The sequence below is a fragment of the Zingiber officinale genome, chromosome 2B, assembly GCF_018446385.1.
Source record: "Zingiber officinale cultivar Zhangliang chromosome 2B, Zo_v1.1, whole genome shotgun sequence".
NCBI lineage: Eukaryota > Viridiplantae > Streptophyta > Magnoliopsida > Zingiberales > Zingiberaceae > Zingiber > Zingiber officinale.
In genome coordinates this window covers 122,173,954-122,187,642 of record NC_055989.1, presented here as the reverse complement: position 1 = coordinate 122,187,642, position 13,689 = coordinate 122,173,954, and the positions used below count along the sequence as shown (strand labels likewise).

Here is a 13,689-nt window from a genome sequence, read left to right as displayed (position 1 = left end):
TTTGCAGAAAATGAAAGTGTAGCGTATTACACTTGTCCTGATTTTTATTGTATTCGATCCTCTTTTCTAGTGATTTCAGAAGAGGTTATTAGTTGATTATCCATGATAGGTTTGTGGGACCCGGGTCTTGGAGTAGGAGTCGTCGAAGGTTCCGAACCAAGTAAAACCGAACGTATATTTTTCTTTTTCTTGTATTCTCGTTATTCCGTTGCATTCATACTTAGTTTTAAAAAGAAAAAGAGAAGTTTTTAAAATCACATGATTCACCTCCCCCCGCTCGTGCGTGTCTCGATCCAACACTTTATTGAATTAAGGATTTTTTTCAAGGTGATTAATAGCTAAGTAAACAAATTGCTTTAAGTTTGCTCTATCAAACAAGGAGAAAAGAAAATTACTAAAAATAGAATAAACATTGTATAGATCATAGTGATATGACGCGTGCTAAGATTGAAAAGTTTCGTTCTCGTGGTGTCCAGTTGAATAGATTTATTATAATAGGATAAGGAGTCAATTTTTGACAAGTGCATATCTTTGAATAAAAAAATTCCTCCTATCTTTTAGTCACTTAACGATCGACTATAAATTGATCTCGTTATTTATCTTTCCTCACATAATTTTGGGATGGACTGTGAGACAGATTTACTTCCTTTCACATAATTTAGAGACAGATTATGAGAGACATTTGAGATGAATATAACTTTTTTTCCTACCATATTATAATAAAATTGATCGGACTTCCCAATCTTATTTGATATAGTTCCTTCTCCAATGATCGTATATAAACAAATCTATCATAAATTAATCATATAAAAAACAACATACAATTCATAATTAAGCAACACATTGATTGGAAGCAAGTTCCAAATACAAAGAAAGCCTTGGCATGGGAGCCAAGTTATGATTAGGTGCGTCATAACTTAGCATTATCCAACGCCAACATTAATTACGCTTCGATCGATTGATCACCTCCTCTTTCTGTTTTCGGTTTTCCCTTTCCCTGCACTACTACAAATACCCACTCAACCCCTCCTTCCTCCTCATCCCTAGCTCCTTCATTCCACACTATTACAAATTACAAGCCTTTCAAACTTATCGATGGCCTTCCGGCCCGTCCCATGTCGCCCTTTAAATCCATTTTGTGCTCCGCCTCCAATTGTAACCCCACCACCTCCGCCACCAAGTCGGAGTCCCCCGCCTCCCCCTCCGATTGTGACCCCACCACCTCCGCCACCACGTCGGAGACCCCCGCCTCCCGCGCCAATTGTAACCCCACCACCTCCTCCACCTCGCCGAAGCCCCCCTCCGCCGTCACCTGCAGCTGTAGCCCCACCACCCCCACCGTCGAGGCAGCCACCACCGCCACCTCCTAAACTGCCACCGACGCCTATCCGCCCGCCACCCACCCCAGTTGCACCACTTGCTCCGCCTCCGCCGAGCCCAAGCAACAGCGTCGTCATCGTGGTGGTCGTCTCCCTCGGCGGCCTCTTCTTCCTCGCGTTCCTTGCGGCCGCCATACTCTGTTTCCTGAAGAAGAAGAAGCAGAAGATGAGGGCGAGAGAAGCGTTGGTGGAGTTGGAGGATCACGTGCACGTGCATGAGACGGTGGTTCCGGGGCCGCATGGGCAGCATCTGGCGGCTGTCATCGTCGACGAGGACGTCGTAGTCCGCGAGAGGTTGAAGAAGGGGGAGGCGACCGCGGTTGCTAAAGCTTGGCTCGGTGGCTCCGTGGACCCGACTGCGGGCTCCACTGCCGGAACCAGTCGCCCCGGCCCGGCTGGTTAACAGAAAAGGTCGATGGTGCGCCTACCTGAAAACGGTGTGGGATTGGTTGATTCTTTAATAACTTATATAATTGCGTGTTTGGAATTTCATATGAATAATTGTGTTTATATTGTTCGAGAATTTATTGTATTCACTTGGGAAGAAAAATAATATTATTCATCTTGAATTTCTAAGGGAGTATCAGTATTCATTAATTAAAAAAAAATACTTGTATAACCCTTGCACATTAATTTTTTTTAATCTAGATATACAACTTTTTAAATCGAATTAATTCAGAAATAATCAATATAACTCCATGATAATTTTCTATTAATCATCCAGATAAGACCAAGTTGATAATTCTTTTTAATCTAGATATACAACTTTTTAAATCGATTAATTCAGAAATAATCAATCCAACTCCATGATAATTTTCTATTAATCATCCAGATAAGACCAAGTTGATTAAACTTAGATTGATTTGTATTTGAGTTTCGATGTTTTGATAATATATAAGAGAGAAGTCAAGTAGGTTAAGAGAGGATTGAATATTTGATTGAAAAAGTCCTAATTGAAGGTTAGACAACAAAAAGTCTTAACTGAGGTTAGACAAGAGAAAGTCCTAACTGTAGGTTAGGCAACGGAAAGTCCTAACTAGAGGTTAGACAACGGAAAGTCCTAAAGGGAGATTAGACATGCGAGAAGTTTATCGAGTGACTAATCTTAACTGAGGTTAGGCAAAGGTGATAAGTTTACCAAGCGACTAGTCTTAATTGGAGGTTAGGCAAGGAAAATCTTAACTAGAGGTTAGGCAAGGGTGAGAAGTCTACCGAGTGACTAGTCCTAACTGAAGGTTAGGTAAGGGAAGGTTGTCAAGGAAAAGTCCAAGTAGATCAAAGGTTAATCAAACACTTGGTTATTAGAAGTTTAACGGGAAGGTTGGCAAGGAAAAGCCCAAGTGGGTCAAAAGTTGACATGACATTTGGTGATTGGAAGTTTAACAGGAAGTTAGCATATGAAAGTCCAAGTGGGTCAAGGAGGACTGGACACTTGGTGAAGAAGCTCTAACAAGTCAAGATTGACCAGATGCTAGGCAATGGGAAGTCCCAATGAATCACGATTGAATTTAGTATTGGCTAAAGGAACTCTAAACTCGAATCAGAGCTTAGGGTTGGGCAATGGATTTAGAAAAATCGATTGACCCAAACTAATCGATTGGTGTAATCGATTAAAGACCTTATTCGGGAGCATAATATGTCCCAGAATCAATTGCCTTAAGACGAATTGATTAGTCTATTTCTTGTGACGACACAGAAGGTGCTAGAATTGATAGGGGCAATTGATTCCACATGGTTCAATCAATTTGGTTAATCGATTGGAGTACTTTTTGTGAGAACAAAAAGCTTCTGAATCGATTGGTTCAATCCATTGAATATGCGAAAAAAGAGTCGTTCTGTAAATTTTGAACAATTGACCTGATGTGATAAATTGATTGGGGTAAGACCAATCGATTGGGAGACACTTCTTAGCTCGAGAGAAACTGTAGAAAAGGGGCTTTCACTATATTTTCGACAAGCCACTTCTTGATAAGTTTGAAGCGAAGTGTTATTGTGTTTCCATCCAATCAAGAGGCATTTCCAAGTAACAAGAAAGTGCTCAAAGTAAGATTCATATAAAGTTGTTTGAATTCATTGTATTTACTTTCATTTTTTGTTGTATTATTGTGCTCGAGTTTGTATGAGGCTTCTCTGCCTTTGAGAAAGAAGGTTTTCATAGTGAAGCTGTGAGTGAGGAGTGAGCTCTTGGATTAGTCACCTCAAGGAGATGAATATCAAGTAAAATCGAAGGTGCTAGCAATTGAGAGTTTTGCTTCGAGTTTTCCGCTGTCATTTAAGTTCAAAGAAGCAAAGTGAGATATTCATCACCCTCTATCTCATACATGTCCTAATAAGTGGTATCAGAACGAGATCACTTTTCAACGGACTCATTACCAGCAGGAGTAAAGAGCAGGAGAAGGAAGAAGAGCCCTAAATTTTAACAAGTCAAGGACTTATCATCAAAGAAGCTCAAATTCAAAATGGATTCTCAAGATGGGTTCGGATATGGCATTCGGAAACCTCCACCCTTCATATTAGGAGGCTTTGATCTTTGGAAGTTAAGAATAGAGAATTTCTTGATGATGGATATAGAGCAATAATTTACTCTAATGGAAGAATTTAAAGCTTTTATAGACAAAAAGGGAGAACCTCTTTAGAAGAGTAAATAGACCAAATAGAAAGTCAAGAGATCCAAGGCAAATGACAAGGTAACTAAACTATTAGCAAATGACAAGCTTTCATTTTCTATTGCAGTTATTTTTTTATTTAAACAAGAAATATTTTTAAAAAATTTCTTATTCAAATTAAGATATACCTCTTCGGAACCTTCGGAAATGAGTACGGACTCGTGGCTTGATTCGGATTCGGACCCGTCTTCCGATTCGTCCTCTGATTCTTCTTCGCGGGCCATCAACGTGAGGTGACTCTGGTGCTTCTGATCTTCGGCCTCCGATTCTTCTGAAGACGAGTCATCCCATGTTGCTTTGAGAGCTTTTTTTTGTTTGTCTTTGTTTTGTCGCTCTTCAATCTCGGGCACTCGTTCTTGTAGTGATCCTTCTTGTTGCACCCGAAACAAGTCACGTTCCTTGGTTCAGATGGGGAGTTGATCTTCTGCAGGTCCTTTTTGCTGAAGCTCTTCTTCCTCCTGGTGAACATCTTCCTTACCAGGTTCACCAGGTACTCTTCATTTTCAGAATCTTGGTCGGACTCATCTTCAGGGCCAGGCTTGGTCTTCTTCCTTTCCTTAGAGGAACCTGCAAACAAGACAATACCTTTCTCGGTTCCGGCGTTAGTCTGCTCGTGTATTTCAAGTTCGCAGAATAGTTCGTCTTGTTTCAATTTAGATAGATTTTTTGAAATTTTGTAGGCATCCACTATAGATGCCCACAATGTGTTTCACGAAAAAGAATTTAAAGCATACCTTATTAAGTCTCGATTTTCCATTTGGTGGACTATCGCGTGGAGTCCATTGAGGATGTCTTTGATCCTCGCATGAAGTTGACTCGCTATTTCTCCGTCCTGCATTTTAATATTAAATAGTTTATTTAATAGAAGGCCACACTTAGTTACCTTGGCGTCGCTTGTTCCTTTGTGTAGTTCTATCAACTTGTCCCATAATTCTTTCGCATTTTCGTACAATCCCACTCGGTTCAACTCTTCCTTTGTCAGTCCGCATTGCAGCGTGTTGAGAGCTTTGTAGTCTGTCGAGGATTTCTTTCTCATGTCCAGAGTCCACTGTTCCGGGTCTAGTGGATTTCCGGACTTGTCGACCGACACCTTGTATCCTCTGGTGACGCTGAATCACTGGTCGAAGTCGGTCTTCAAGTATATCTCCATTCGCTTCTTCCAGTAGGGGAAGTCGTCGCCGTTGAATATGGGGGGTGTACTGTGCTGAAGCCTTCGACTTGAGACATTTTTATCCTGAACACAAATAAATAAAGAAACGAGGAATCCCAAGACTTGGTCTTGAATTAGTTGTGCGAAATAAAATTAAAGAAAAATTGAATTGGTGTTGCACCAATTCAGCTTAATTACTACGAAATTTTTTTCAAAAAGGTAATGATACCAGTTTGAATTTATAACGTAAAACTGAAAACCAAAAAAAATAAATTAGAATTTTACCCCCTGTCTGATTGGTGGTTGCACCAAATCAGAGCGGTACCTGCTCTGATACCACTTGTTGGATCGAGTAATTCGCTAGAGGAGGGTGAATAGCGATTTAGAAATTTGTAGAAAATCGAGTACGCAGCGGAAAAATAAAAACACAACGCTAACACAAGTAATTTTTTACTTGGTTCGGAGCCTTCGTTGACTCCTACTACAAGGCCCGCACTCGTCGAGTGCTTTCGTTGGACAATCCATTAGCAGTTCGAAAATTTGATTACAAATTTAAGGTACAAGAACTTTTTTTAAAAAAAATACCGACAATAGTAAAGAAATAAAAGGCAGCACGTTGTCAGAGTCACTTCGCAGCGTCGCAGGAGGACAACACAGCAGAGCAAGCGTTGGAAGATCTTGTTGTGAGTTGTTCTTTGCTCCAGGGCTCACCCTCCTTTTATAGGAGGCTCCGGGCGCTTGGATCCCTTTCGGGCGCCCGGAGTGTTGCGTATAGCCAATCATAAAGCTCCATGTTGCGAAGCGGCAATGAGGATAACTTTTCCATTCCAGGTGCCCGGATCCCTTCTGGGCGCTTGGACCTCTGTTTTCCAGCAGCTTCAACTCCCTGTAAGAAAACGTTAGTCCGAAACACAAATGCAAATTATATATCCTGCAAAACAAAGTGTTAGCACAATTTATAATAAAAAAGAAGTATTAATTAGATTCTATCTCACCGAGATCCGAATCTAGTCAAGATCTCAACTTAGAGTTTCGAAATGGTTCCAAGTTGGATCGACGCCTAAATTCCCTTCCCAGGAACTCGTCCTCATAGTCACTCCCCTCCAGTGACTTACCTTAACTTACCTACCAGACGTCCAGTTAGCCCTTCAATTCGACCCGTCTAGACTTCGTGCCAGACATCCGGTCATCCTTTCGACCCGTCTGGACTTCGTGCCAGCTATCCGGTAGGCCCGTCAACCTAGCTGGACTTCTCCTGCACACTTGGTCAAAGTGTTAGATCACAATGAAACTAATTTAACCTACTTTGTCATTTATCAAATCCTGAATTAGATCGTTAGTGTTAACTGCATTAATGTAATAATTTTTTTTAAGCTGTTATTCAGCCCATCAATTAATTTTGAAATGAGTAATAGTTTTGAACTAACTAAATTAAAGTTTATAATAGTATTAGAATAAAAGTATTTTTGAAATGAAAAAAATAAGATACAATAAATAATTATGATACATCGAACAAACGAGTTTCAAGGAATGGCTAAGCACTCATCGTTGTTCTCTTACATCCACCGGAAAATGTTCTTGTCGGAGACACAAACCAAAATTGCAGTAATGAAACAACTAGCTCGTTTTCGTCGGCAAACAATAAACCTGAATATGCACCAAACATTCACTAAATTATGTCTCATTAGATTCAAGATATATATATACAATTTCCCAAAATATTAACAGTAAATAAAAGGCGAAAGTTGAGCCGAAGAAATTAAATTATTGGCCCGCAAGGAGTAAGTGCTTCAACAATATGAGAATTTACTGCCTTCCCTGCAACCATGCGTTGGTGAGCTGCACGTCGGCGGCCTCGCCGGAGCTTTGCGCCCGCACGAGGCAGAAGTGCGTGCAGAATCCCACCGACGACTGCACGCGGGTGGTGTCCAGGATGTAGCAGATGGCACCATCCATCCCCCTCCCCTGCACCACCAGCCCCCACGTCCTCTTCGTCCTCCGCACCACCGCCTCCACCTCCTCTTCTTCCCCCGGAAGCTCCTTCATCAGAACGACTGCATCCGGCACGCGGCGCTCCTCGTCCCACCTCTTCCTGATCCGCTTCCACCTCTCCGACGCCGCCGCTTCCCTCTCCAGCCTCAGGCCGCCGTCGGAGAACACGTGCATGAGAAAAGGCCCTTCACTGATGTTCCGCACGATCTGCGTCAGGATCAAATTTAGATTCTTGACGAGGGAAAAACATGAAATTCTTATGTACCTCTCCAATGGAGTCTCTCATCCACTTCTCCAGCTTCTCGGGGGTGACAACGACTCTGCTCCAAGGCTCCTCTTCCTCTTTCATTTTATCGTAAACGGCCTCCATCGCCCTTTCTATGGGGGTAAAAGATGACTCTGGCGTGACGCAAGAGGTAAAGCTAGACAATTGTGCCCACCTGGCAAACAACATCTCCGGCAGTGGATCGGGGGAAGATTTGCGTCGCCGCGGCAGCCATGCACAACTGTGCATTGGTGAAATATTAATGCGACAGAGCAAAGACGTCATTTCTACACTATCAATGATCGACCATCGGAATGCGATTCTCGTCAGGCTCACTACTTCTCTCCCCTTTATTGGCGATGACCACCGGAATTCCATGACGCCGTCACTCGTCAGGCGTCCATTGTTTATTCCTTCACGCATGGCATTGCTTGCTTGCCTTGGCGGGAATCGGACTGGAGGGAGAAAAGGGTGCTTCAATGGCGGATCCGCTGTAAAATATAAAACATTTGACCCATCGTTATGGTGAGTCAGTAGAATTAGAGCTGAATTGGCAATTTTTGAGTGGACGAGTTGTGTGGTTTGGGTGTGGACTCAAGCACTGGCTCTAAATTGCGCGAATGAGAAGGCTGCCACGCTTCTGCACGTGGCAAGCTCACGCCGCAGAACGCTCTCCATAATTAGAAATTGCCAAAAAATAATAATAAATAAATTATCAACCCAGCTATCATAACTGACAATTTATTAAAATTAAATTAATAATTTTTTTACCCATCAAATCTATCTGATGCGACGACGGAAGTAGCTCTACCTAACACAGGTTAACTGTCACTATAGAGATCAAAAATAAGATAATCAACGCTCAAGCATCAAATGACCGAACGGAGGATAATTACAGTGGCCGATTGGGATAGTCAGGACCCAACCAGTGGAAGATATGTCCGAGCGGACAACCCTTCCGACTTGGGAGATATGATAAGTAGACGCTCAAGTCATACTATCAAGGAACCGATGGAGATCGGATAGTTTGTCCAAACGGAAAAAAAACAGGTTACTATATAGCTACTGCACGGAAGAGCAACCTAAAGTTGTTAGAGCGAATGGTTTTTGCCCGAGTAGCTACCCTGCTTGGCCAAGCAGTGGGACATGGCGGACGGAGCAGAGTCCCAGTCGAGCGACCCAACAACGAGACCACTATAGTATCTCTCGACATCCTTTTGGAAAATAGTGCCGCTGATGAGATATGGTCGACAGACGGATCGTATGACAGAATCTTCTGCTATTGCATTAGGGATATGCATGTCCTGTTAAGATATGGTATCAGATGTACTTTCCTGAGAAGACCTTTTCATGGGACACCTAGGAGAGTGTGTCCATGCCTCGAGAAGCGTGCACACTGCCCACAAGAGCTCTATATAAAGGAGGGTCCATCACTTGCGGAGGTACGTGTTATTTGTTGACTATCCGCAAGTGTACGGATATGTCGTAAGTAATAATAAAAGATATCGAATCCACAGGGACTGGAATAAGTACTAAAGATGTCTCAACGTGAGTTAGCTAAACAACCAATTAATGGGTTGACAAGTGTAAAGTAAAACTATGAAATATAAACGAAGAAATGAAAGAATAAGAAACAAGAATAAGTGCAATGATAAGGGTATACTCTAGGGGTGCGTTTGGTTGAAGTTATCATGTATAACCTTGGTTATGTGATTACCAGGTAATCACATAACCAAGGTTATGAGGAATAAAACATAACCAAATGTTGTTTGGTTAAACCTAGGTAATGCAACAAAAACTTGTTTGTTTGAAGGTTTTAATGAATACCTTAGTTTAATATTTTACCGTATTACCCTCAGTTACAAAATCAATTATACATATTATTATTATTATTATTATTATTTATTTTTTAATGTTTTTTTTACTTTTCTTTTTCTTGTATATTTTTTACTTTTTTATGTGTTTTTTTATTTTTTTAATATTTTTATATTTTTTATATTATTTATATTTATATTTTTTTTATTTTTTACATTTTTAAAATTTAAAATTTTATTTATTTATTTAATTTTTAAAATTTTTTAATTTTTAAAATTTTAAAATTTTTTTATTCTTAAATTTTTATAATTTTTTAAAATTTTTAAAATTTTTAATTTTTTTTTTTAATTTTTAAATTTTTTAAAATTTAAATTTTTTATTTTTAAAATTTATATATTTTTTTAAATTATTATTATTTTTTAAATTTTTTTAAATTTAAATTTTTTATTTTTTAAATTTAAATTTTATTTTTAAAATTTATATTTTTTTAAAATTATTTATTTTTAAAAATGTTAAAATTTTAAACTTTTTTAAACATTTTTTTTTTACATTTTTAATATTTTTTTACATTTTTTCTCTTTTTTCCATGTTTTTTCTTATCGGAGGGTATTTTTGGTAAAAAAAATTCGTTAACCCCGGAATCAAGAAAAACCTTAGTTTTCTGAGGTTTTCCGATTCCGGGCTGCATGACCCTTTTGATGACGTGTCGGGCATGGAACATTATTCGGGAATCATCGAATACCTAAACCAAACAAGGTTTTTATTGATAACCTTGAATGGATAACCAAGGTTATCAAGAATAACCCCGAACCAAACGCACCCTAGGAGTTTTGGTTTCTTTGTAATGTTATTCAATGTAATAATCTACCAAATCGTATTCCTTAATTGTCTATCATTTGTAGAAGGTTGCCGGTTCTCTCTTGCAATAGACAACTGGCCTAGGATTGAAATATATCTAAATGTGATCAATTAGGAATGAACCTATGTTGTCCTTACATGAGCTTGCCTGTCACGTGCGTCCCTCAGATAATCAATAAAGAATTCATCACTGCTCAACCACATCAAGATATAATATGTGAACACAAACTATCTATCCTACCCTCTTGAAATACTTAATTTCACTCTCAAGATCCTACCTCAAACGTCCTTACACAGGCATATTCCTGTCACGAACGCCCCTCGGATAATCGAACGAGATACAATCCATACAAGACCCACTAGATATTCAAACATTCAATCAAGCATGGTAATTAGGCCCTAATCACAACAATCCACATAAGAAAGAATAAATACAAACAGGGCAAAATCATATAAATAGGAATTTAGGCAAATCCACAAGAGTTTACATCAAATCTCCATTACAAATACTCCCTCCATCCTAGAATAAGAGATCTAATCCATGGAACAAGGAAAGAATCCAAAAGAATAGGAAAAGACAAACATCTTGATCCCTAAATCCAAGAAAGAAAGGGAAGAAAAGTTTATCTACGATGAAGAACCATCTTCGGATCCAATCCTCGCTCCCCGGAGTCGAAACGTTGAAGATCCACCCTTAGATCGCTGGAAATCCTCCCAAGAAAGTGGAGGAACGCCCAAATCTTCAATTCCCCCCAAAAGGGAGAAGATCCCCTTTCAAATCTTGAAGGAGGCTTTATATAGAGGTGAGGTTTGGGCGCCACACAGCCCAGAGGCACGGTCGTGTGAGGTTCACACGGCCAAGGTCACTCCCTTCTCTGCCTACCTTACACGACCGTGTGTGATACACGGCCGTGACACACACTGCTTCTGCTTCTCTTGCATGGCCGTGTAGATCTATACGGCCTGCACTGCCTCTACCTCTGGAAACCTCGCACGACCGTGTGGTGCACACGACCAGGGTCTTCTTGGTCTCTGGAAACCTCGCACGGCCTTGTAGATTTACACGGTCGTGTAAGGCTTCAGCTCTGGATGGCTTACATGGCCGTGTAGTGTACACGACCATGGTCTTTCTGGCTTCACATCTTAGCACGACCGTGTGAGGTTCACACGGCCATGGAAACTTCCTCCTCTGCTACAGCCACACGACCAAGGATTTCCATACGGCCTGGGCAACCCCCCATGGCAGGGTCGTGTGAGGTTAAGGGATGCCGCCTTCCTCTCTAGCTTCACTTGCAGATTTGGCCCCGAACATGAATCCTTCACCAATTTCAACCCCTGTACACAGAAAATGCACAAAAACAGATCTCTTAACAAAAAGAGTAAATATGATAAAAGGAAAGCTGGAAGTACGAAAATACGTAGACAGAGCATGTACAAAATATGTGAATGTGCGTCAAAACATGCTAAACAAAGGTATATAATCTACGCACATCATTATTCTTGAGTTCTACTGTTGCTATTGTTGTTCCACTTTTCTCCACATTTCAGTGACTGACTTGAGCGTCATAGGGCCAACGCTAGGGACCCCTTCCCTGGCCTAGCACTGACGCCGTTTTTTTTTGTAGAATGAAGTAAAGTCCATGTCCAGTTGGCAAAGCCGCCACCTCCCAGCTTTCCAGCTTCATAGTTTCGGACAGGATCATTTTGGCACCGTCTGTGGGAATGCAACCAGCATCAGAACGGGAAGATGGTGTTAGATCCTGTGGTTGTTTTGATGTGATCAACCAAGTTAGGTTAGGTCCTTCTTGTTATTTGATCCCTGTGTCTAAGTGTGCAGGAGCTTAGAAGCGTAGGAAGTCGAGCGGAAGACGCAGCTAGCGAGAAAGACGACACGGGAAGAGAGTCGACGGGCTCGGTGTGTCCGAATGACGAAAAAGCTACGGAAAAGATATAAGCCATAGCTTCTCCTACAAGTGATGCCAAAATATTGATCAAACTATTTAAGAAGGTGATTTTTCCATAGTTCGGTGTACCCAGGGCAGTTATTAGCGATGGGGGTTTGCACTTCATTGAAAGACAGTTTGAAAATTTGCTAAAGAAATACACAGTGAGTCATAAAATAGCAACGCCTTACCATCCCCAAACTAGTGGACAAGTTGAGAGTTTCAACTGGGAGATCAAAGTAATATTAGAAAAGACAGTATCCAATTCACAAAAAGACTGGTCATTGAAATTGGATGATGCTTTATGGGCATACCGTACTGTTTTCAAAACTCCAATTGGTATAACCCCATTCTGACTCATGTATGGGAAGCCATGTCATCTTCCAATAGAGTTGGAATACAAGACCTATTGGGCGATTAAACAACTTAACATGGACTTGAAGTTAGCAGGAAATAAAAGGAAACTCCAATTGAATGAACTTGATGAGTTGAGGATGGATGCCTACGAACATGTCAAATCTTACAAAGAGAGAACAAAGAGATGACATGACCAACATATCCTGCGGAGAGAGTTCAAGGAAGGAGACTTAGTACTATTGTTTAATTTAAGATTGAAGCTTTTTCTTAGGAAATTAAAATCAAGATGGACAGGATCATTCCAAGTCAAAAAGGTGTACCCGTTCAGAGCAGTCGACATTTGGAACGAAGAGCATGGAGAATTTAAAGTAAACATACAACGTTTAAAAAAATACATCCACGACGTGCCGGTTGAGGAAAACACGCTGATATACTTCTAAGATCCGCACCGGCCTAAATGTTGCTGAAAAAAAAGGGTCGAGCTAAAGACCTAAAACAAGCGCTTCTTGGGAGGCAACCCAAGGGTTTTCATTTTAATTCGTTATTAGTTCAAGGAAGCTTTTTATTGTCGGATCTTTATTTTCAAGATGTGCATAACCTCCATGAGCTGGCCATGATCGTTTCATGGGCGTAAAGGCGTCAGAGGAGTAAAAAAAGGTGAAGGGCGAGACACTATGCGCGTAAGAGAGTCGACCGTGTGACCCCACACGACAGTGTGAAGCTAACAGAGGAAGAAATGCCACTGGTCGTGTGACCCCGCATGACCATGTGGCTTGTGTAGAGAAAGAATAATATACAGTCGTGCCGAATGGCACGGCCGTGCGAAGTCACCAGAGGGGAAGAGGGCACGGGCCGTGCTGATTTGGCACGGCCGTGCGATCGTGGCCGAGAGGAGGAAAGAACCGGTCGTGTCAACTGACACGGCCGTGCCAAGCTATCAAGAGGAGGGCGTGTAGATTCTTACACGACCCAACCCAATTCCACTCCTATTAGGGCACGGGTGAGCAGAGGCTTACACGGTCGTGCCGCCACCATCATCTCCTTCCTCATACCCCCCTTCGCTTTCCTTCCTCCCACAAGTTTCCAAAAGTGCTACCATCCATCTCCCACATTCATCTCATTCAAATCTACCTCTCCCGTCATCTGCAATGTCAAATATTATCGAAGGGAGCTCTCGTCAAACGAAAGGAAAAGAGTCGTTGGTTGTCTCAAACAAGGGGAATGCACGCTTCAAAGGTATATTTAACAACTTCGACATTACTTT

At 41.1% G+C, this 13,689-nt stretch overlaps 2 protein-coding genes across 2 annotated transcripts; one reads left to right on the top strand and one right to left on the bottom strand.

Annotated features, from left to right (window-relative positions):
• Positions 1–1,095: 1,095 nt before the first annotated feature.
• On the top strand, positions 1,096–1,782 carry LOC122048622 (protein TRACHEARY ELEMENT DIFFERENTIATION-RELATED 7A-like). The gene has a single exon (XM_042610168.1). It carries the CDS (start codon positions 1,096–1,098, stop codon positions 1,780–1,782), a length of 687 nt encoding a protein of 228 aa, XP_042466102.1.
• Positions 1,783–6,639: 4,857 nt separating this feature from the next.
• Positions 6,640–7,886, bottom strand: LOC122049486. The gene is made up of 2 exons (XM_042610861.1): positions 7,453–7,886; positions 6,640–7,394 (listed from the first exon to the last, which is right to left on the bottom strand). Exons 1-2 carry the CDS (start codon positions 7,873–7,875, stop codon positions 7,002–7,004), a joined length of 816 nt encoding a protein of 271 aa, XP_042466795.1. The 5' UTR covers positions 7,876–7,886; the 3' UTR covers positions 6,640–7,001.
• Between the last annotated feature and the right edge of the window lie 5,803 nt (positions 7,887–13,689).